Source organism: Mesoplodon densirostris, chromosome 14 (genome assembly GCF_025265405.1).
Source record: "Mesoplodon densirostris isolate mMesDen1 chromosome 14, mMesDen1 primary haplotype, whole genome shotgun sequence".
NCBI lineage: Eukaryota > Metazoa > Chordata > Mammalia > Artiodactyla > Ziphiidae > Mesoplodon > Mesoplodon densirostris.
The window spans coordinates 60,934,899-60,957,528 of record NC_082674.1 but is presented as its reverse complement, the minus strand read 5'-3'; the positions used below and the strand labels follow the sequence as shown (position 1 = coordinate 60,957,528).

The window sequence follows — 22,630 nt, the reverse complement described above, 5'->3', positions numbered from 1 at the left end:
TAAAGGTTTGTATTTGAAATGGTTCACATCCCTTATATTAAAAAATACCAATGGCTGATTTTTGGTGTTCCAAATTCTTAGGAAAAGTAAAAAAAAAAAAAAAAAAAAAAAAAACTTGCTGCCAAGCACAAGTATAACAAAGAAAAAGTTGTGATATTCAGTTAAAGCAGTTATGTAAATATTATTTCTCAAGAAATAAGCTTTCATTTTTAAGTTACAAGACTCATTTCCAATAATGAACATTAAATTCAAACTCCTGCTTCATTACAGAACTGCATATTAACCCTAAAGGTTTCACAAACTAGAGCTATACAAAAACACCAATTTACTGGGCTTTAGAAGGAGAACAATGGAGATTTTGATTCCTGGCTCTAGGATATAGCAAGTCCTCCCCCTTCACCACATTTAAAGTTTGTCAGTAAATTTAAAAAGCTGTTATCTTTTATACAAAATGAATCACTATGCAGTTTCACACTTGAAACAGACAGCATGAACCTACTCAGGAAAATGGCTTAATTCCATATTTGTTCTTGTGTGCCAGTCTTTTAAAATTATAGTGCTTTCTTCATAGGATTTATTTTCCAAAAATTAGTATCTAGTTTTCTGGCTGATATGGTAAAAACCTTCAGTGTTCATCAAGTTAGCTTGGAAAGTCAGTTTGAAATGTCAAATAAATGAAATTATTAACACCAGAGTATAAAAAACAGTCTTTTAAAAGAATAAAGAAAACAAAATCATATTCTGGAAACTGGACCAAAAAAGGATTCCAGGAAGGCTGGGTTCAGGATAGGGGTATCTAATTTCCCACTCCCCTGTCCTACCGCATCCCTCCATAAAACCAGGGTTTCAAAATCTTCAGAGAAGGTATATAATAAAAGCTGGCCATGAGAACAAAGGTTAACACCATACCATACACTTTCTGAGAAACTTTAGACCGAGACATAACACTGAAGATCAGTATTTATTTCAGAGGGCCACTGAGTACTGCCCAACATTATTAATGAACTGGTGAACATTTCCTCTTGCACCCTTATTTGGAGCCTTAATCATATGATAAACAAATAATGTTCACATGGGGATTGGTTAAAACAGGGAAAATGTAGAATTTTATTAAATTATTAATATATCCATGTGAGATTTCTTTTAAAAAGGAAACAAATACTTTACATTAACTATAAACAAGAGGATCATATTAACGAATTAGCATCCACAAGTGCTTAAAAAAAATTACAAGGACCAGTATTTTCTCAGGATCAGCTTACTCCAATAATGAAATGTGAAGAATTCAGCCACATCCCATGTCTTTTTTCTCTAATGTCATACAAGTCAGAAAAAAACAACTGCAAAGTGGGAATTAAGAAATTATTAGTGCTAGAACTTTAAAAATTAGTAAGATTAGACAACTATTTGTAAATTCATTAAGACATATCTGATTTTAAAAGATAAGTGAAAACAATGAAAGAGAAAATGACCAAATGCATACAATAACTATTCTTTTGGACGTGAAAGAAACTGTCAAATGAAATATATAAAATGGATTTTTGGAAGAGCCTACTTACTTACCAGCCAGAGTTACTACAGCCAAACTACAGCAGGTCTATCTATACTACTACATGCAACATTGTTACTTATTCAGCCCTTTGCGGGCTTTTGTAGCAAACACTGCTTGCTGTTGGTTATTACTTCTTAGGCATGTAAATATAATTGGTATGCTGATGTGCAACTTAAAAAAGTCTGTGTGGATACGTATAGCCAACCTATTGCTTAAAGTTGCCAATACATTTTAATGTACTCATAATCATCTTTATCATTTAAAAGTCTCATTTTATAAAAATTAATTACTGAGAAGAAAAATCTATAAGACATCCTGTTTTTCAGGCATCTTATAATTAGGCAGTGTATCAAATAAAATAAACTTTCCATATTTAAACACTCAAACTCCTCTTTCAAACTGATAAGCTCTTACTACACTGACTAAGAAATAAGGGTAAATCACTTAGTATGAAAGAGAGAAAGAATTCTCTATCAGTGATTCCCAATGAAGAGCAGTAAATTCATTGGTGGGACAAGGGTGTGATGAGTGTGGTATTCATCAGGATGAGGAAGTCACTACGAAGAGGATATACTATATGTGGTCAAAAAAAGCTGTGAGTTTCCAGTTTGTATAGACTCTGAAGAACAACCTTTCAACCTCTGAAAATATAAAGCAGCGTACATAGTATTTTGTTTTATACCAAAATACACACTAAATATTATCTTTCTGGTTTTAAAAACTCAATGAAAATTTAAAAGAATTATACAAACTTAAAATTTACTACTGTGCCTAACTATTTTGGAATAGAAAAATCTAACAAGAATATAATACTGATGACAGAGTTGAGCTGTTCAAGAGTCTTAGCAAAACATTTCATAAAGAAGGCAAATTTATATATTTAATTCAAACTGTGTGTACACATTCACTTCTCCTAAAAAAAAAAATCAGTAAATATCTGAAAGGGACCAAAAATAGTAACAAAAAAAGCCCTTAGGTCAAACAGAGCCCTCCAAAAACCCCAAAACAAAAAACACCCTCATAACACTCATAAAAGATACAAACTTTTTGTTACTAGTGAACAATTACCATAAAATACAGAAATAATATTCAGTAATTAACTACGTACTATAAAAACTGTTAGCAAACTTAAAGCAACATACCTTTTTTTCCCTAGTTCTGGGTTTTTCTCAGCTTCAGCCTGTAATATAATTCCACATTTTATTAGAGGCTATTCTACTGGATTTAAAATATTTAACTCATCAATGCAGTGTTTTCAGTTCTTAAAATCTAAGCTAAAAAAAACCCCCATACCTTAAAAATATATCAAAACAGATAGTTTTCAGTGTCCACATAACCATCAGGTTCTAGAACTTTTTCCCCATTTTCAGATAAAGATCTCTAAATAAGATTATACAGAATAAATGACACACAGAAATTAATGAGAAAAATAAGTTTCCATAATGTTTATAATAAATAAGAAAAATTTAACTTTAAAAGCCTGGAAATACCACCTTTTGCTAAGAATAAAAACAATCAACCTGAAATATCAACATATTTTTGTGCAATTATTATTTTAAAAGACTTCTATTTATGAGAGACTAGTTGACTTAGAAAGCTTTCTACTCAAAACACATAGAAGTGCTGGACAAAATTTAACAATAATCCTTTTAAACATGTATCGGAACCACCAAGAAAGCAATGTCCTGGGGCCCAAAATGAAAGGAGGAATTAAAATTCAGTGCTTATGTACCAAGCACTGATCCAGGCACTTAGGATACATCACTGAACAAAACAGCAAAAATATCTGCCTTTTAGAACTTACATATACTAGCTGAAGGCTTTTTCTGTGGGGAATTGTGTGCTGAGTTGAGAATTATCTTTCTCTAGATTTTCTCAGATTAAAAGCCGAGAATTATATTGTATAGAAACTGAATAATATTTCTAAAGAGGTTCCCGGTGTGGGTGTTGGAGTCCCAGAGTAAAGGCCTTCTTTACTAGGGTATCTGGTAAGGTATCCAGTCTACATTGTAATGGTATATAAAGAAAATTAAAGATGGCAGTTGATAAGTCCCATCCACAGTGCTTACAAGCCGTCTTCTCATTCATGGGAGAAACTTGTTAGAGGAAACGGAAACCAAAACCAAAACCAAAACCAACCTATATGATAGTAGAGAAAATCTATACCAGATACCTGTATTAGCTAACTTGCTTCGTTATTCATAAATTAATAGAAAAGAAAAACAAATGCACAAGAGAGAACAAATTAAGCATACAAAACTGACTGAAGATATTTCAGAGAACTGCTTTAAAAACAACTCTAAAGAATACTCTCTAAAAAATTTTTCTAAAAAAAAATTCAATAGGATATAGCATCCATAGTATCAGTACAGGTGCTACTTCCAGAAAGACAGAACATTAAAATTTGAAGAGAAGAAATATTCGAAGACATAAGAGGAAAATTTTCCTCAGGTGAAGGAACACACTAATTTTTAGATTTCATAAATTCAATGAACGATCTAAGCGGGATACAGAAAATAAGTCCCAAACCAAGTAAAAATCTTGCTCACTGCACTAGCCATACTGATCCTCCTTGGAATTCCCGATTCACCAAATATGTCCCTTAAGGCCTAGGCTCTTGTTCTCTCTAAAAACCCTCTTCTCTTTGATATGTCAGTAGAGTTCGCTCTCTTACTTCTTTCTTTCAGGTCTCTCAAATAACTCTTTCTCAGAAGGGCCTGACCACTCTAAAATACACATATCCCCCTGCACAGCCCACCATCCAGCACACTCTATCATTTTTTCTTGATTTTTCTCCACGGCACTTCATAGCACTTTTTACCACCTCACACTATGTGTATATATACGTGTGTGTGTGTGTGTGTGTGTGTGTGTGTATGTGTGTATATATATATATATATATATATATATATATATATAAAATAAGCTCCTTGAAGATTGAGCCATTATCTCCCCTGTTTACCAATGTATTCCAAAATCTAAAACAGTGCTGGCATAGAGAAGGAATTAGATAACTATTTGCTAAATGAATTAGGAATAAATGCTAAAAAGTTTCAAAGAGGAAAAAAAATTACATAGAGGTAGGATTGGAATCAGCCTTCTCCTTAACAACACTGGTTAAGAAAAACAAAACAATAAAAGCAAGAACAATCTGAGCACAGAATTCTCCACCTGGACACACCATCAATGAAACATGTAAGAGAAAAATAAAGTCATTTCCAAATATGCAGGGATTTAGAAAGTTTACTGGCCATACATACTTTCTGGGAAAATTAATTGACAATATATTCTGGCAAACAGAAAGTAATCCAAGAGAGTAGGAGATACAGAGTCCAAGAAATAACAGAAATAACTCAGAAGAGCAATAAAAAGAAAATCGAAGGTATATAGATGCTTTACAAAGCAAATGGCCATAAATTTAGAACAGGGTGTCAGAAGGATAGCTCTAAGAAGAGAACATATTCTATTCAACAAATAGTAACTGAGTTATGTGACTCGAGTAACATGAAGACAGTCTTCCTTTTTCCTTTCAACAACAAAAAACAACCCCTAAACTGTACAGGAAAGCCATAACCCAAATACTGAACAAAAACACAACATCATTTTGAGAAAAGACTGGGAGTATAAGAGAGTCACTTCCAAGTGTGCAAATTACATGTATTTCTTTCTTTATAGAACTACTCTCATTACTAAATTCTGCAGTAAATATTTCATAATCAAGATATCAAAAATGCAGGTACTGGGTTTCAGTACTTAGAATTAAGCCTTCATACTCTGTATGCAAGGTAACTATAGTTATAGAATTAAAGGTTGTAATGGATTACATGTGGAAGTAACATTACAGGTAACAAAAATGGGGGGAGAATATTGAACACAGGGTAACATAGGATACTAATTAACTCATTTAAACATGGTAAATTAAAAACTGTTATTAAAAAAATCTGGGGGCGGGATTTATTTCCACCTCATAGTCTAGCTTAGGTTTTCATTACCTCTCATATAGACTATTACAACACCTTGAAATTAGTCCACCTGATCCAATTTATGATTTGTTAAATGGATATAATGGACACTATGTGACATGCTCAAGATTACAAGGCTAGCTTATCAGTGGTTGAGCTAATAAGTCTTTTACAATAAGTTAAATGTGCTCTTCAATTTAATAAGCTGTAAGAATGAGGTTGAGTTAGGATGTGGGAAATAAAGCATTAATTTTAGGCAGAAGTTTCATATAATTTCCACTTGTTTCATTTTCTTTAAGTCTAAGAATTTGGGACCACAATTCTGGAAGAAAAATTTCTGTGTAGTCTGTGTTTACTGTAATTCTGAACATAGTTGAAAGCAGTAACTTGAAACATACCACAACACAAAGTTTTAAAAATACAATGCTCTGTTGAGAAAAAAAAAAAGTTAAAAACTTAAAAAACTTTTGTCCTGAAATCAGGTTAAACAAGCCACACAAATTTGTGCTTAAGGACTTCCCTGGTGGCCCAGCGGTTACGAATCCGCCTGCCAATGCAGGGGACACGGGTTCGAGCCCTGGTCTGGGAAGATCCCACATGCCACAGAGCAACTAAGCCTGTGCATCACAACTACTGAGCCTGTGCTCTAGAGCCTGCGAGCCACAACTACAGAGCCCGTGTGCCACAACTACTGAAGCCTGTGTGCCTAGAGCCTGTGCTCCACAACAAGAGAAGCCACCACAATGAGAAGCCTGCATACCACAATGAAGAGTAGCCCCCGCTTGCTGCAACTAGAGAAAGCCTGCACGCAGCAACGAAGACCCAATGCAGCCAAAAATAAATAAATTAATTAATTTTTTTTAAAAAAATTGCACTTAAATCAGTATCATGATGCATTCATTTACTTATAGGTGCTCTATTTAATTTGGATTTAGATGGTGGAATTTTCTTTCTTGAGCTAGCACAAGAGTTTGGCAGATTAACAAAAACCTGTAGATACCAAATATAAGGCCCTATTTACCTCTTGCTATTGAGATACAATGCAACTATTAGAAAGAGAAAACATCTGAGTTTCAATTTAATTCTTTCAAAGGTAAACTATTCATAGTTTTCAAAGAGTATTACTGTGCAAGCCAAGAACCTGTAAAATCTTCTTTCTTATAAAAGAAGAGAGTATAATAATTTAAACAAGTAAAAGAAAAAAACAAACTTCTATCAGGAGGAAGTCAAAATGGACTCAATGTAGACTGCATTCTGGAGATAATCATGCTATGTATATGGCATCACTCTGCACATATGTCCATAGTAAGCATCAGAATGAATATGCTACATTTTCTAAAATTACCTCAATTTATTCTCATTTATACAAATTTATACTGTTCCATAAACCATGAAAATTGGAATAATGATTGCAAAATAAAATTTAAAAAGAAACAGTATCTAAACTCTGAATGATTTTGACTACTGTCCAAGAATAATTCTCGAATCAGCTTCAGAGTGTATCTTCTAGCTTTGGGAGAATGACCTTTATGCTTTCCTCATTTTCTAAAAGCACAAAAGTTGATACAAAATAATCTTACCTCTGATGAGTCTATCTTTGGAGATAATGTGCAGACCAATACATGGTTACCTATGCTCTGTGGATTTTGTTTCAGAAAGCTGTACATTGACTGAGCAGATTCAGGACTATCTAACTGAAGAATTGCCTTTGGAAAAGACAGAAAAGTATTAATTACTAGTTCCTAAAAAAATTAAAAGTAGAATTACCATAAGATCCGGCAATTTCATTTTTTAGTATATACCTAAAAGAATTGAAAGCCAGAACTGGAACAAGTATTTCTACACCCATATTCATACCAGTATTATTCACACAGTCAAAAGGTGGAAGCAACCCAAGTGTCGATCAACAGACGAGTAGATAAACACATGTGGTACATGCATACAATGGAATATTATTCAGCCTCAAGAAGGAAAATTCTGACATATGCTGCAACACATGCTAAGTGAAATAAGCCAGACACAAAAGGACAAAAATTGTATGATTCCACTTATATGAGGTACCTAAAGTAGTTAAATTCAGAGACAGAAATTTAAATTGTAGAATGGTGGTTGCCAGGGGCTAGGAAAAGGGGGGATGGAGAGTTGTTGTTCAATGGACAGGGAGTTTTAGTTTGTGAAAATGAAAAAGTTCTGGAGATGGATAGTGGTGATGGCTGCACAACAACGTGAATATACTTAAATGCCACTGAACTGACACTTAAACATGGTTAAAGAAATTTCTTAAACATGTCAAAGAAATTAGTATCTACTACTTGGTCAATTACGTATTTTTTATGAAGCAAATACTGTCAACTTTGCTATTAAACCCTTTCTACCTTTCTAGGTAATACATGGTTGACCAAAATCTAATTTTTATGGACACGTCTGAATTAAATAGAGAAGACAGAGGGCACAGAAAACGTAAAGGGACTTTAGAAATACCTGGTTGACACCCTTTCATTTTATAAATAAGAACTAAAAGTGTAAACCAACTTAGCTAAGGTCACAGAGGTAGTTAAGGCTAGATGAACGAAAGTCTGCACTTCCCCAAAAGATAATGATCTCTGCACGTATTACCTTTCTCCCTTGTGCAAGTTTTTATTTCCCCTTCAAACTAAGAGTTCTTCCTCCTTCCTGCCACAGCCCAGGAGAAAATATGATGGTATATCATAATTCTGCTAAGAGGCTGAATGTTTATAGGTGCTTCAGTTCAGAAGCTGAATTAAAAGTTACAGACCATAAGAATATAGGGTTCAATTATATATTCTCTACAGAACATACAGTGAAAATAGAAGGGACCTTGTTACCTTGTTTTTATTACTCATGTATACGTGGTGATCCACTTTTCCAAACTGAAGTCCAACACAAAGTACACACTGAAGTCCATCTTCTGGTAAGTTATCAAGATGTACAAATCGATCATAAATTTTATCTACATTTGCCTGTAGTTTTTTTTGTTTTTGTTTTTTAAGAGACAGCATAGAAAAAGAGAAAAACAGCTAAAGTATCAAAGTGTAAAACACAGATTAACAATTTATTTTTCAGACGTCAGGTGATGTCCTCTCCCAAGAGTAAGAAAATGACCATATGGGTAAAGATAGTGAGGTCTTAGTACTATATGTGAATATCAGTGAAACAATATACTAAAGAAGGAAGTATAATCTTTCTTCTATCAACATAATACATACCCGAAACACTTAATATACCGAATATTTACCCAAGTCAGTTAATATGGCTCGAGAATCTAAAAACTATTGCACATTAGGACTCCTTTACCCTCTATTTCTTATTTTTACCAAGAGAAGACTCATCTGACATCTCCATCACCTCAATATTTTAAAACTAGTGCTAAGATTTTCTTTAATTCTTGACAGGTGAACAATAAAACAACCAATGTTTCTATCAACTAAACAAGTGTACAAAAGCACTTAAATGCAAAACTCACCTCTGGGTCATTTTCTCTAATCAAGGTTGTAAATAGAGCTTCCTAGAAAGGCAAACAGAGGAAGATTGAAGGTGTAAGCTCTTTCTTATTTGTATATTTCATTAGTCAAGATTTACTGATATAATAATCTATATGAATACGCATTAAGAACTATTTCATAAAATGAGTAAGCAAAATTTCTGTTCCTTCCAAAAATCCTTCCCTCTTTCTAAAACAAGTTATCTAAGTCCCACCCTACCCACAGACTTTAATTCTTCCTAATCCCCTAAGTACATTAAAGACTAATAAGGTGGTACCATTTAGGGGAAGACACTCAAATTCATATACAAGGAATAAGAGATTTAATTTAGCAGAAAGAGAATTCAAATTATGCAACAAAAAGTCAGCTAAGCAAAATAGGGGATGAGGAAGAACAGAGATGTAGGCTAGTAAAAAAAAATATCACAGGGTATTAAGTGTGTAGTGATTTGGTGCTGCTGAATTATATAAAGAGGCCAAGACTGGCACAAGACAGGGATGTCAAAGCTGGGAGAAGCTAGCTGATAAAAGGCTTAAGTGTATAGAAAAGGAACTTTATCTTATGAGACTATGGTTCTTCAATTTTTTTTTCTCTTCGACACTACTGATATATATAAAACCACCTCAGCAATTACATCACGTTAGAATGATTCTCAATGGAAGGCTTTTACAAAATACATGCATTTTCAATGTTCATTGCAGCACTATGTACAATAGCCAGGAAATGGAAGCAACCTAAATTGTCCATCGACAGAGGAATGGATAAAGAAGATGTGGTATATGTATACAATGAAATATTACTCAGCCATAAAAAGGAACGAAATAGTGACATTTGCAGAGATGAGGATGACCTAAGATTGTTATACAGAGTGAAAGTCAAAAAGAGAAAAACAAATATCGTATAATATCACTTATATGTGGAATCTAGAAAAATTGTACAGATCAACTTATTTGCAAAGCAGGAACAGAGTCACAGAGGTAGAGAACATAGTTACCAAGCAGGGGTGGGGGGGGTGGGACGAACTGGGAGACTGGGATTGACATATACACACTACTATGTATAAAACAGATAACTAATGAGAACCTACTGTATAGCACAGTGAACTCTACTCAATGATTTGTGGTGACTTAAATGGGAAGGAAATCTTAAAAAGAGTGGATATATGTATACGTATACCTAATTCACTTTGCTGTACAGCAGAAACTAACATAATATTGTAAAGCAACTATACTCCAATAAGTATTAATTTTAAAAAATACATGCATTTCCACCTTCCTCTAGAGATTCTAGTATCTCTGTTTCATGCCTCTTAGCAGTAAATGTTTGTAGGCCACACAGAAACAATGAAGGGTTTCTAAATCAGTTGAATTTAAAGAGATTTGAATTGTACGCCAGTCTCATGACTTTGGGAAAAAGGTTTTGAGGGAGATAAGACTGAAGGTAGAGGATATAAAGAATAACTATTTTAGCCGGCGTTTTAAAGAGGTGAAGCAATGGTGAATGGGATGAAGAGGGAACAAATTCCAGAAATATGCAGGAGTTAAAACAGACCAGACCTAGTGACCAGCTGGTTATGAGAAATGAGAGGAAAAAATGATAAAGGTAACCTCTGGAATTCCAGTTTGGATGACAGATAATGGCAGTGAGATAAGAATAGGGTTCTTTACAGACTACGGTTTTCAACTTTTTTTTTCCATTCCAACATACATGAGGGATTGGATTCCCTCAATATGGAGGTAACTCTCAAACAATGAGATGGGCAACTATGGAGAAATAAGAAGATGCTTTCTCAGTGTTTGAGAGAAAATATGTGACCCAAAGAAGAAAACTAGAAAACATAATGGACTATAATAAATATGATTTAAAAATTTAGTAATATTCTAGTAAATATGATGGTAAGTCTATTATTTACCTCGTCTTTTAAATTCATGTTGTCAGGAGCCATACTTATTGAGAGTTGATTCCCATCCAGTGATATTGGGAAGCAGGTATAAAATTTTACCATAGAATCTGCAGATTTTCTATTTATTTCTATAAATGCCTTTTAAAATACAAATTACAAGAATGAAAAAATAAATCTTAAGTTACTTTTTCTTAAAAAAATTTAATATTTAAGAGTCAAATGAATTGAATAACTTAGTAAATGTTTTTAAGATAAAAAAAGCATTCCTTAGAACATTACTACCATAACCAAGAAATAATGAAAGACTGAACTCATAGGCAATACTAAAGAGAAATAAGAAGGGACACTGTAGTAAATGACACTAGGGAAATCTTATTTATCTTATTCATCACTATACCCTTAGTACCTAGAGCAGTATCTAGCATGTAGCAAACATTTAATGAACATTTACTGAGTAAATAAATTTAATGATTGACAAAATATGAGAAATATGAGGAATGAAAGAATCAAAGAAACATGTAATGGTTACCAAGTTATTTTTTATTTTGTTGTTTTCCTAAGTGTAAAATTGTAACTCCATACATTTTGGTTTTAATTTTCATACCTGGGTAAGTAAAGAGATTGAACATTCTTCCATATGCCTAATCGTTAATGAGGTGGAAATAGTCCATATTTTTATTTATAGTTGTAATTTTTTAAAATAAATTCTCTTTATGTCATTTGCCAATTTATTTATTAAACTTTTAATATTTTACAGCATGTTTATATGAACCGTGTTTCTCATTTTACATAAATATTTAAAATTTTTTATTTCCATTTTGCTTTATGTTAATTTTGGTTTCACAAATGTTTAAAATGTTTATATGACTGAATCTGATATTTTTCCATATAACATCTAGAAAAATATTAAATCTCCAAATAATTAAATTAAATTAAATCTCCAAATAATTCTACTCAACTCTAACCAAAACTGGGCATAAATAATCTAGATTTTCTGTATTTGGATTCTATATTTATCTACATACACATCCACTTTGGTATATGATGCAAAGTATGAACCTGAATTATTCATTCCCAGGTTCCCACAATTTCCCCCTATTTTAATGTATCATCACATAAAATTCTTACATTAAAAAATGTATTCTTTCTTATTCTTGTCCATCTCTAAACATTACAAATAATGTGCTTTTTAGAAAACAGCTTTACTGAAATACAGTTTACATATCATAAAGTTCACCTGTTTAAGTGTACAATTTAATGGCTTTTAATACATTTATAGAGTTGTGCAACCATTCAAATAATCTACTTTTAACATAAGGTAAAACTGCATGTGACTACTTACACTTACTCTCCCCTCCTACTTTGTTTTCTTAAGCACACTTGCTTGACTCTCAAAAATCTCTAGTGATCATTAACTCCTTCCTATAGTAAGAACACTACTTCCCACCACTCTAATGGTGTTGTTTCCGTTATTTAAACTTCCCTGAAATTCACTTCCTATAAAATACCTTCCACAAGTTGTTCATTATTAACAGTATTTTGTTTTGTTTTTAAATTACAAAAGCAATATATACTCATTATAGAAAACTGAAGACATACACATAAATCTAGGTTGCTCTAAATGCTGATGACTTCACTAGTCTGAGTCTGAAAATGGTTATTTCCCATTTGAGTATAACTGGTAAAAAAAAAACCAAACAAATACTAGTAAAGAGTGCTCAACAAAATTTTATAAGTTGTTAAAAAAAACTTTGTATTAACATATTACAGATGTAAAGTATTTTCTGTTAAACTAAACGTTTGAGCAAAACTTCAATGGGGAAATCCATCCTTCCTATCGTAAAACTACATCTGATTAGAATAATATATTTTTAAAATAAAGGATTATCTGTGTTTTATATTTTAAAAATGCCTTAACTTGAGACAGCTTATTCTGAGGTGCTGCTCTTAAACCCTTTTGTCCTAGTTTTGTGAAGTTAATGTTTTTCAAAATGTGCTTGCAGACAACATGAATTCACAACTATTTTCAACTCTTACCTTTTTATGAGATGATAAAATCAAAATATCCTTTAAACCACCAAATGGTTTTACTAGGTTGTAAACTTCTTCAATAGAATATCCTTTATTAGGCAAATCAGAAATAAGTACCACACACATTTCTTCTGTTTCCTTCAAAACCAATTTAAGAATTGACATTAAAACTTAACTGCCGTTATATTTACTTAAATTTACACTGCAGATCATATGTTATGTTAGTATTTAAATTGTATTTAATACTAAATCTGATTAATTCAGAAGGCTGGTCTAAACCACAAATTAAAAACAAAACAAAATGCACTTTTCCACTCTTCAAGTACACAGAATAATTCAGTCATACCATCTGTCATCTAGTCAAGGTCTTCAGTTCTCTTCTGCAACCACTGCTTAAAAATAAATTTAAAAACACAGGTTTGCCTGTCTCTGACTACAGGTGTTTCCTTTCGTGTACTGTTGCCATTCCTATGCCTTGTGATGCTAAGATCCCCATGCTCCAAATCGGTGCATACTCTTTTATCTTACTGAGTAAAATAATCCTTTGTTGGCAATATAAAAAAGCTTACCTAGTCTCTTAGGATCCTTACCCCATAACCCAATCCCCACTACAAAGTAAATACTTTCATTTCTGCCTTCTCTTCTCTCAGATCTATTTTATTCTTCAAGATCACTCTCATAAATGCCAATTTTTCCTTTACTGGATGTTGGCGAAATCCCCAAAGGCATAAATTTAGCAACTTGTGACTTCTTTTGATGGGGGAAGGTGGGAAATTATAATTTTCATAAGCTAGTTGAGAATGATTTTTAACTAGCAAGTAAATTATGTTCAAAAATGATTCCTGGGCTTCACTGGTGGCACAATGGTTAAGAATCCGCCTGCCAATGCAGGGTACATGGGTTCGAGCCCTGGTCCGGGAAGATCCCATATGCCACGGAGCAACTAAGCCCGTGTGCCACAACTACTGAGCCTGCACGCCACAACTACTGAGGTTGTGTGCCACAACTACTGAAGCCTGCGTGCCTAGAGCCCGTGCTCTGCAACAAGAGAAGCCACCGCAATGAGAAGCCCGCACACTGCGACAAAGAGTAGCCCCCGCTCACCACAGCTAAAGAAAGCCCGCGTGCAACAACGAAGACCCAACGCGGCCAAAAATAAAATAATAAATAAGATGAATAAGTTTATATAATATATATATATATATATATATATATATATATATATATAATATAAAAGATTCCTGGGAGCTTCCCTGGTGGCGCAGTGTTTGAGAGTCCGCCTGCCGATGCAGGGGACGCGGGTTCATGCCCTGGTCCGGGAGGATCCCACATGCCGCGGAGCGGCTGGGGCCGTGAGTCACGGCCGCTGAGCCTGCATGTCCAGAGCCTGTGCTCCGCAACGGGAGAGGCCACAACAGTGAGAGGCCCGCGTACCGCAAAAAAAAAAAAAAAAAGATTCCTTCTAAAGTGCAGTAAGTAAATCTAAGATACCCTACTGGTGTTTTACAATATTCTTCTTAAAACAAAACAGTAAGTTAACACATACTACTTACTTAGTTACTACTCGAAGAATGGAGCAATCAGTCTAAAATAAACTTATCATGAGCACCTGAAGGATCTCAATATCTTAACCAGTAAAGTCTAAATTAATGAAATCTTAATATATTCATAATAACAGATATAAGCACATGAAAACAACAAAGTGAACTTTATGCCCTTCAAATAGAACCACAAACCCCACTTGCTCCTCTAAAAACACAAAAAATAAATGGTATTCTAAATACTAACATATCTAAATACTAACATATCTCCAATCTGCTTCTAAGAAAGAAGAAATTTCACAAAATTCCATCGGTTCTAATTTGACAACCTGTTATCTATTCAAAAACCCAACTGGCCTATCATTTTCTTCTCAGTGAAAGGTAATCCTCAATAACATGTACATTTATTGATAATCTGCACCTAAATTTTTGTAACTCAAGATTTTTTTTAACTCAAACCATATTTTAAAAGTCTCCAATGACCAGGATTTTTCACCATACCAAATCTGTGTATTTTTTACCTAGGTTTATAGTAAGAAAAATACATTGTGTCAAAATTTCTTAAGCTTTAAAAAAATAAGTAAAATATAAAAGCTGACCTTGTTAACTGGTTCATTTTCTGTGGCCTCCAAAGCAGCTTCTTAAGATACAAAATAAAATAAGAATTCATGCAGATATACTTTATTTATCAAGATCCCACTTTATTCCACAATGGATTAAACAGTAGCTACATGAAAATGTATATAGTGGGCAAAAGACTAGAGAATTTAAGTAGGATATAGCTACATAAGTAACACTGGCTTTTCAATAATACATTGTTTTATTCTTTCTGAGAGCAAAATTTCAGACTAATCAAGAGACAAGGTGAAGATCTGAATCATAATATTCTTAATTTCACTTAGGTATGAGTCTGGTATTGAAAAAATATATATATATATGAGACACAAAATTATTTTCCTAAAATTTAATTTTCTATCTTTAAACATAAGAGAACAAAATAAAATTTCTATTGACCTACCTGAAATAGTTTCTTTAGCACCATTTTCAGTGGCTTTGACTTCCACACTCGTCTTTATTTCAGAGTTTTCTGCATGAAATAGTCTGCTTTAATAGTCTAGAAAAACACACTAATATAATTAAACTAATGAATCTAAACAGGAACTTAAGCCAGTTTATTTTGTTACTTCACTTCAAGTCTCCTTAGGCTGACCTGATTTAAGCCAAAGCTAATACATGTTTTCCTTTGAAACACCAAATAATCCTTTTGAAGATTTTTAAGCAACGTTTTCAAAATATACCTAGAATGTATACCAATAGGATTTAATGAAAAGAAAGCACTGCATGACAGCATTTCAAGCTTACCTGGTACAATCACAGGTTTACCGGCGTCTTTGTTTCTGACAATTCCAGCCTTTTTGACTTCTAGAGACTTCTTTCCACTAGATTTTGCTTTTAAAAGTAGAGTTGAACCATTATTCTAAGGGTCTATTCAGTCATTTAGCATGTTTCATACTAATATATTAGTAAATAAGTAGTTCAACTTTATTATAAAAGCAGATCTTCTCCACATATTTATTTCCATTTATTTTCAGTATCTGTTTACCAATAAGATTAAAAGCAAATTTAAACTGAGATACAACTTTTGTTGAGGGCTATTAATGATTCACAAATTATTAAATCCTCATGTGGCAAAAGCACATCATAATCACACACACAAAAATCATTATTTTATAACTTCCACAAAGATTCTTTAAAATTACATTAGTCAACTGGAAAAATATATAAATAAACGGTTCATGTTATTTTCAACATGTTACAATGTAGTGTTCCATTTCTTTATGGAGGATACATCCTTGTAACATGGCAAGAAAATCTTTAAAGTAACAAGTATCAGAGGAAATTTACAAGCTGGGGAAGGTAATATGAAGTGACAGCTCTAAAAAAAAGATTAAACGGGGGGGAAGTGGCAGAGCAACCTATGATTATACGGCTGTCAGAAATGTTTCCTAAACAAAAATGTAATTGCAATGGCAGATACTGTCAAAGACCAAAGCATCAAAAAACAAAAGTCCTATGTGTGTCAGGTTCTAAATATCAAAGAATTATTTACTAAACTTTTCAAGATGTTATTACATACTACAAATTAAAACTTGCTTTTGATATCATATTTATTACATTCTTTAATGCAGAATCAAGAATAAACTTAATATAACCTCTCTTTTCCAACAGTCTTACCTGTTTTGATTGAAGCTTTATTACCTTTAGCAGCTACTGTTACCACAGATTTTACAGAACCCGCTGATTTCCCTAAATCACAAAAGCTTAGTCAAAACTGATTTATTTAACTAGTATCAACAATTCCCAAAGAACCTCACAAAGAATATAAGAGTAACAAACTATATTTTATTCAAAATAAAATGCTATCATCTTTAGGGACATAGGTCATTTGCTAAATTAGAAATGATAATTTCTTTAGGAAGAAAAATATCATTGAAATAAGAATTCACCTCCCCTTTGGGGTACTTAAAAACAGCATTCAGCTAAGTTACACAGATCTCTAAATGTGTGAATCAACTTAGTAATTAGAAGCAAAATTACTAACCTCAAGGATATAAACACAATCCCATGATGCCTTTAATGGCTCCAAAAGCAGTTATATTGAGGACCTCCCAGCTCATGCTTCCTTGGCTCCCAGTTGATTAAAAAGCACTTAAGAATACCTACATCATGGTCAGGCTACATAAAGACTATTTTGACTCATTCCTAATGGGCCCTATCTGAACAGGATTATTTAAACTGTCTGACCCTTCTTTGTACATATGTGTATTACTGTTGCTTATATTCCAAAATGATGTTGTTTATAAAGACTGTGATCATCTAAGTGTCACTAAAAAGATTACCAGAGTCAAAAACCTTTTCATTCAGAGAGCAACAGGAGCTTTAGCTCTGAAAATTAGGATGCCCAACGAGCAAGGTAGTATAAGGAAAAAGCCCAGGATCACAAGTCAGTGAATTCAAGTTGAATTCCAAGTCAAGGTGTGAAGTCTGGGGGAATTTACTGATTTCTGTGCACGTTTCCCCATTTATAAACCAGGGTGGTAACTGCCTTAACTACCTAACAGGACATTCTGTGAGAATATGAGCATGCTTTTGAAGTTATTAAACAAACAAAAAGAATTACTGACATCTGCAAAATTTAATCAGAATAGTTTACAAATCCACACTTTATATCCAAAGACAGACCTTAATTTTTGCTCAAAAAGAGAAATACCAATCTTTATAGATTGTCACTCAACCAGTCATTTCTTAGTCATTCCCAAGTTTTGTCACACTGCAGTAACCTTAGCCCCACTGAGCTCTTAAGGTGTTTCTCTCACTATCCTATGTTACTACCACAAGTCAATTCACTTTACTACTTCTAGTTGGGTACCAGAACTTAAGGAAGAAATATCCAGAATTAATTTCCAACACTCAAGGGGGAAGCTACTGGTTTTAGCACCCACTCCCCCAGATTTCCACCAATGACTCCTATAAACTTACTATTAAAGTAGTATCAAACTGTTTGCTAAATAAGTGCATCTTCAAAACATGTTTTCTAGCCACAACTGACTCCCTCAGGTCACTGTTTCTAAGAAACTACTATATGATAATTATGGATCTGCCACCAACAGTGGTTCAAGACCGCTTCCTTTCCTTCCTACCATTATAAAGACAATTTAATACATTGATCTCTACCCTCTTAAAAAGATGACTCTGAATTAACCAGCATTTAGCAGAAATGGGAAGAAAAACAGAAATGGGGATAATGCTAGTGGAAGGAGAAAAAAATTAATAATTACTTTAAAATCCACTATAGCCCATAAAAAATGCAAAGAGAACATAATTTGTTATTAGTTTGCTTATAAAAGAAAGTAAACAGAGAAGACCTCAATAAAAGAGAAAGACGGAAATATCGTCAATATTCATCATGAGAAACAGTTTGCCAGTTAAATTATTTTATTTTGATAATCACTGCAAGGAAAGAGCATTATCTACTAAACCTGCTTTCTCAAAACTTCTAGATGACTACAAATTTCACAGATTGGTATATACTCAGCACACACTGTATCACATGAGATTCAAGACTACTGATAAAAACTGCTTAAATAATTTAAAGTTAACATGTCTAGGATCCTAATATAGAAAACATACCTGAAGATTTATTTACTTTGGCTGCAGATGTCTTGGTTTGTCCAGGTTTGGCTAAAATAACAAGAAAAATATATCAGTAACACATTACAAAAAACATCACTTAGATTTAGGAAAGAGTTAACTTAGCATAATTTTGGTAAAAACACTGCAAGAAACATCCTTATACTCATCTTTGTATGCCCATGGAACTATAACTATAGGCAAATTCTTAGCCATGGACTTGCTGAGACAAAGGGATAGATTTAAATTTTAACAAACATGAAATTGTCCTCCAGAAAGGCTGTACCAATTAATATTGCCATCAATAGTATACAAGAGTGGGGCTTCCCATTTCCACACAAACACAGTATGTAAAAGAAGTTATTAATCACTCCAATCTGAGCTAGAAACTAGTATGATTTAATCTTTGTTTCTTATATTTTAAGGAAAGCTGTGTCAATTTTCATATGTGTAAATTTATCTCTATTTCTTCGTGATCTGTCTATTCTTAATATTTGCCAATTTATCTTTTGGGTTTTGAGGATTTTCTTATTAGAGTTCTTTATACATTAAAATTAATCTGTATCATATAGGTAACAACTTTTTAAAAAGTTATGAGAAATACTTATACAAAAATATTTTCGTGTAATCAACGTCTTCCTGATAGGGGAGGACTTTCTCATTCTGAAATTAAAAACAAACCAAAAAACCCTCCAAATTTCTTTCCATACTTTTAACTGCTGTCTGTGTATCATGTTAAATCTCTGATCCAGCTGTAATTTATTTGTTTGTTTATTTATTTATTTATTTGGCTGCGTTGGGTCTTTGTTGCTGTGCGCGGGCTTTCTCTAGTCGTGGCGAGCGGGGGCTACTCTTCATTGAGGTGAGCAGGCTTCTCATTACGGTGGCTTCTTTTGTTGCAGAGCACAGGCTCTAAGCGTGCGGGCTTCAGTAGTTGTGGCATGTGGGCCGCAGAGCGCAGGCTCAGCAGTTGTGGCACACGGGCTTAGCTGCTCTGCGGCAATGTGGCATCTTCCCGGAGCAGGGCTCGAACCCGTGTACCCTGCAGTGGCAGGCGGATTCTTAACCACTGCGCCACCAGGGAAGTCCCTGTAATTTATTTTGATACTATAAACTATATACTTAACAAAGAGGCTATAGTCAATTTAATGAATAATTGATCTTTTCCCTGCTAATGTGAAATATTACCATAATGATTTACTGATATTCCATGTTTGAGGGAGTATTCATGGAATCTATTCTGTCCTACTGATCTTTTGTCTATTTATGCAATTATATGAAACTATATAAATCTTTTAACTTTGTAATATATTTTAATATCTGTTAGTGCTGGTCTGTCCTAATTACTCTTCCTTTGCAGAATTTTCTTGTCTATTCTATGTATAAACTTTATTATCAGCTTATATAGATTCAAAAAATCTTTACTGGTATTAGGTGCCTAATATTTATCTTTTAATATAAGAAAAAAAGGCATATTATAATGGTGAGAGGCTTTCTATCCAAAAATGAGCTGTTTTCTCATTTAAGCCTTATTTTATGCCTCTTAGTTTTTAAAAGTTTTCTTTTCATAGCTTCTACCTTTTTATTATAAATGGAATATTTTATTAGTATATTAATATTTTATTAGTATATTAGTATGAATGGTTCTTTTTTTTTTTTTTTGCGGTACGCGGGCTTCTCACTGTTGTGGCCTCTCCCGTTGCGGCGCACAGGCTCCGGATGCGCAGGCTCAGCGGCCATGGCTCACGGGCCCAGCCGCTCCGCGGCATGTGGGATCTTCCCGGACCGGGGCGCGAACCCGTGTCCCCTGCATCGGCAGGCGGACTCTCAACCACTTGCGCCACCAGGGAAGCCCTGAATGGTTCTTTTTTATGTAATAAAGCAATTAAAATGTTATAGTAATTTAGAGAACTAAGATGGTTAATTATTTAATAGCATTTCAATAGATTCTATTGGGTTTTCCATCATACATATATATTTGCAAACAATAATGTTTTATCATACGTTCCAATTTTTATGCCTCTTGACTTATAGTAGTGCACCAGCTAATGGCTATTAGTTTTAGAACAATATTTATTTTAACTCACAGAAGTGATGATGAGTATCCTTTGTTTTGGTCCCAACTTTAATGGGAATGCTTCTACTGTTTAACTTAAGCATATGCTGGCTTTTGACCTGATATATGCATATTTGTTATGTATACAAATAAAGTACGTATACACAAACACCCTATCATATTAAGGAAGTAGTCACCTACTTTAAGAATTTCTCAGCATTTATCTCCCTCTATTTAATATAGTAAATGGAACTGACAGATTTCCTAATTTTGAACCATCTTTATACTTTTGACATAACCCCCCTCCCCATCTTGGGCATACTATGTTATTCATTTAATATACTTCCAGACACTAAAATTTTACTTAAAAACTTTACATCAAATATTCAGAAGTGAAATTGTTCTATAATTCTAATTTACTATGATAGCTTTATCAGCATTTTACAACATTTCTCTAACTTTTAATTTTGAGGTTACTGTATATTCACATGGAGTTGTAAGAAATAATAGGGAGAGATCCCATATACCCTTCACGGAGTTTCCTCTAATGGTAATATTTTGCATAACTAAGTACTATATCATAAACAGGGAACTGACATTGATGTAATTTACAAACATTCCAATTTCCCCAGATTGCATGCGCGTAATGTATATTTAGTTCTATGAAATTCTATCATATATGTGTAGATTACGGTGACCATCAGTCAAGACAAAGAGGAGTTCCACCACAAGGATCTTTCCTACTACCTATTATAGAAAGCACCATCTCATTCCTCCCCCAGAATCCCTGACAACCACTGATCTGTTCTCTATCTCTTTAATTTTATCATTTCAGGAATGTTATGTAAATAGAAGCTTACAATACATAATTTTTTTAGATTTAGTTTTTAAAATCACCACAATTCCTCTGTAATCCATCCAAGTTGTTGCATGTATCAATAATTCATTCCTTTTTATTGCTAAGTGGTAGGTATTCCATGCTACAGACATAACACGGTTTGTTTAGCCATTCACCTACTGAAGGACATTAGGGTTGTTCCCAGCTTTTGGCTATTAATACAGAGGCTATAAGTATTTGTGTACTGGTTTTATGTGAACAGGTTTTGTGTGAAATGTAATTCACTTGCCTGAAATAAATGCCCAAGAGTGTAACTGCTGGGTCCTATGGTGAGCACATGTTTAGCTTTGTTAAAAAACTACAGTACTTTTTTCGAGAATGGCCATACTATTTTACATTCCCACCAGCAATGTACAAGTTTCTCTACATCTTCAATAGCATTTGGTATTACTATTTTCTTAGTTTAGCCACTGTGCTAAGTGTGCAGTGTCTTTGTCAGTATTCGATGTTGGTATTAACCTGTTTTTTCCTTCCTGTTTCCCCTCCCTCCATACTCCCTTTTAAAGAATGTCTTCCTTTCCTCTGCATGCTATGGAATTGTTGCAATCAGAACTAGAGTTATTACTTCCTTTAAGGTTTGCTGGAACTCACATGTGGGAACTATTTGGGCAGAGTGCTTTTATTGGGGAAATAACTGACTTAAACAAAAAAAGTCATTTTCACCTGGGAATTGAAAAGAAAAAGACATGCACTTAAAAAAAAAAGGAAACCAATAAAATCTTACAGAAGAAAAAATCATTAAATCAAGAATGACTAATCAGAAAATTTTGGTTCACTATGTGTTTTTCCATGGGTTCAGTTATTTTTTTTTATTGAAGTATAGCTGATTTACAATGTTGTGTTAATTACCACTATATAGCAAAGTGACTCAGTTATACAAATATATACTTTTTTTTCATATTCTTTTCCATTATGGTTTATCACAGGATACTGAATACAGTTTCCTGTGCCATACAGTAGGACCTTGTTGTTTATCCATTCTATGTATACCAG

General features: G+C 33.5%; 1 protein-coding gene across 4 annotated transcripts in view; it reads right to left on the bottom strand.

Annotated features, from left to right (window-relative positions):
• Positions 1–22,630, bottom strand: part of ZNF638 (zinc finger protein 638) — a 69,949-nt gene that overhangs the window by 12,268 nt on the left and 35,051 nt on the right. For 3 of the 4 annotated variants that reach the window (XM_060117058.1, XM_060117056.1, XM_060117055.1), the window contains 11 exons: positions 18,684–18,734; positions 16,728–16,799; positions 15,855–15,941; positions 15,511–15,579; positions 15,092–15,132; positions 12,958–13,089; positions 10,930–11,058; positions 8,999–9,040; positions 8,361–8,495; positions 7,095–7,220; positions 2,695–2,732 (listed from right to left, as the gene is read on the bottom strand). In XM_060117058.1, coding sequence (XP_059973041.1) covers positions 2,695–2,732; positions 7,095–7,220; positions 8,361–8,495; positions 8,999–9,040; positions 10,930–11,058; positions 12,958–13,089; positions 15,092–15,132; positions 15,511–15,579; positions 15,855–15,941; positions 16,728–16,799; positions 18,684–18,734 — 922 coding nt within the window. The remainder of the gene's footprint in view (positions 1–2,694; positions 2,733–7,094; positions 7,221–8,360; positions 8,496–8,998; positions 9,041–10,929; positions 11,059–12,957; positions 13,090–15,091; positions 15,133–15,510; positions 15,580–15,854; positions 15,942–16,727; positions 16,800–18,683; positions 18,735–22,630) is intronic. The other variant, XM_060117057.1, reaches the window with a different exon arrangement.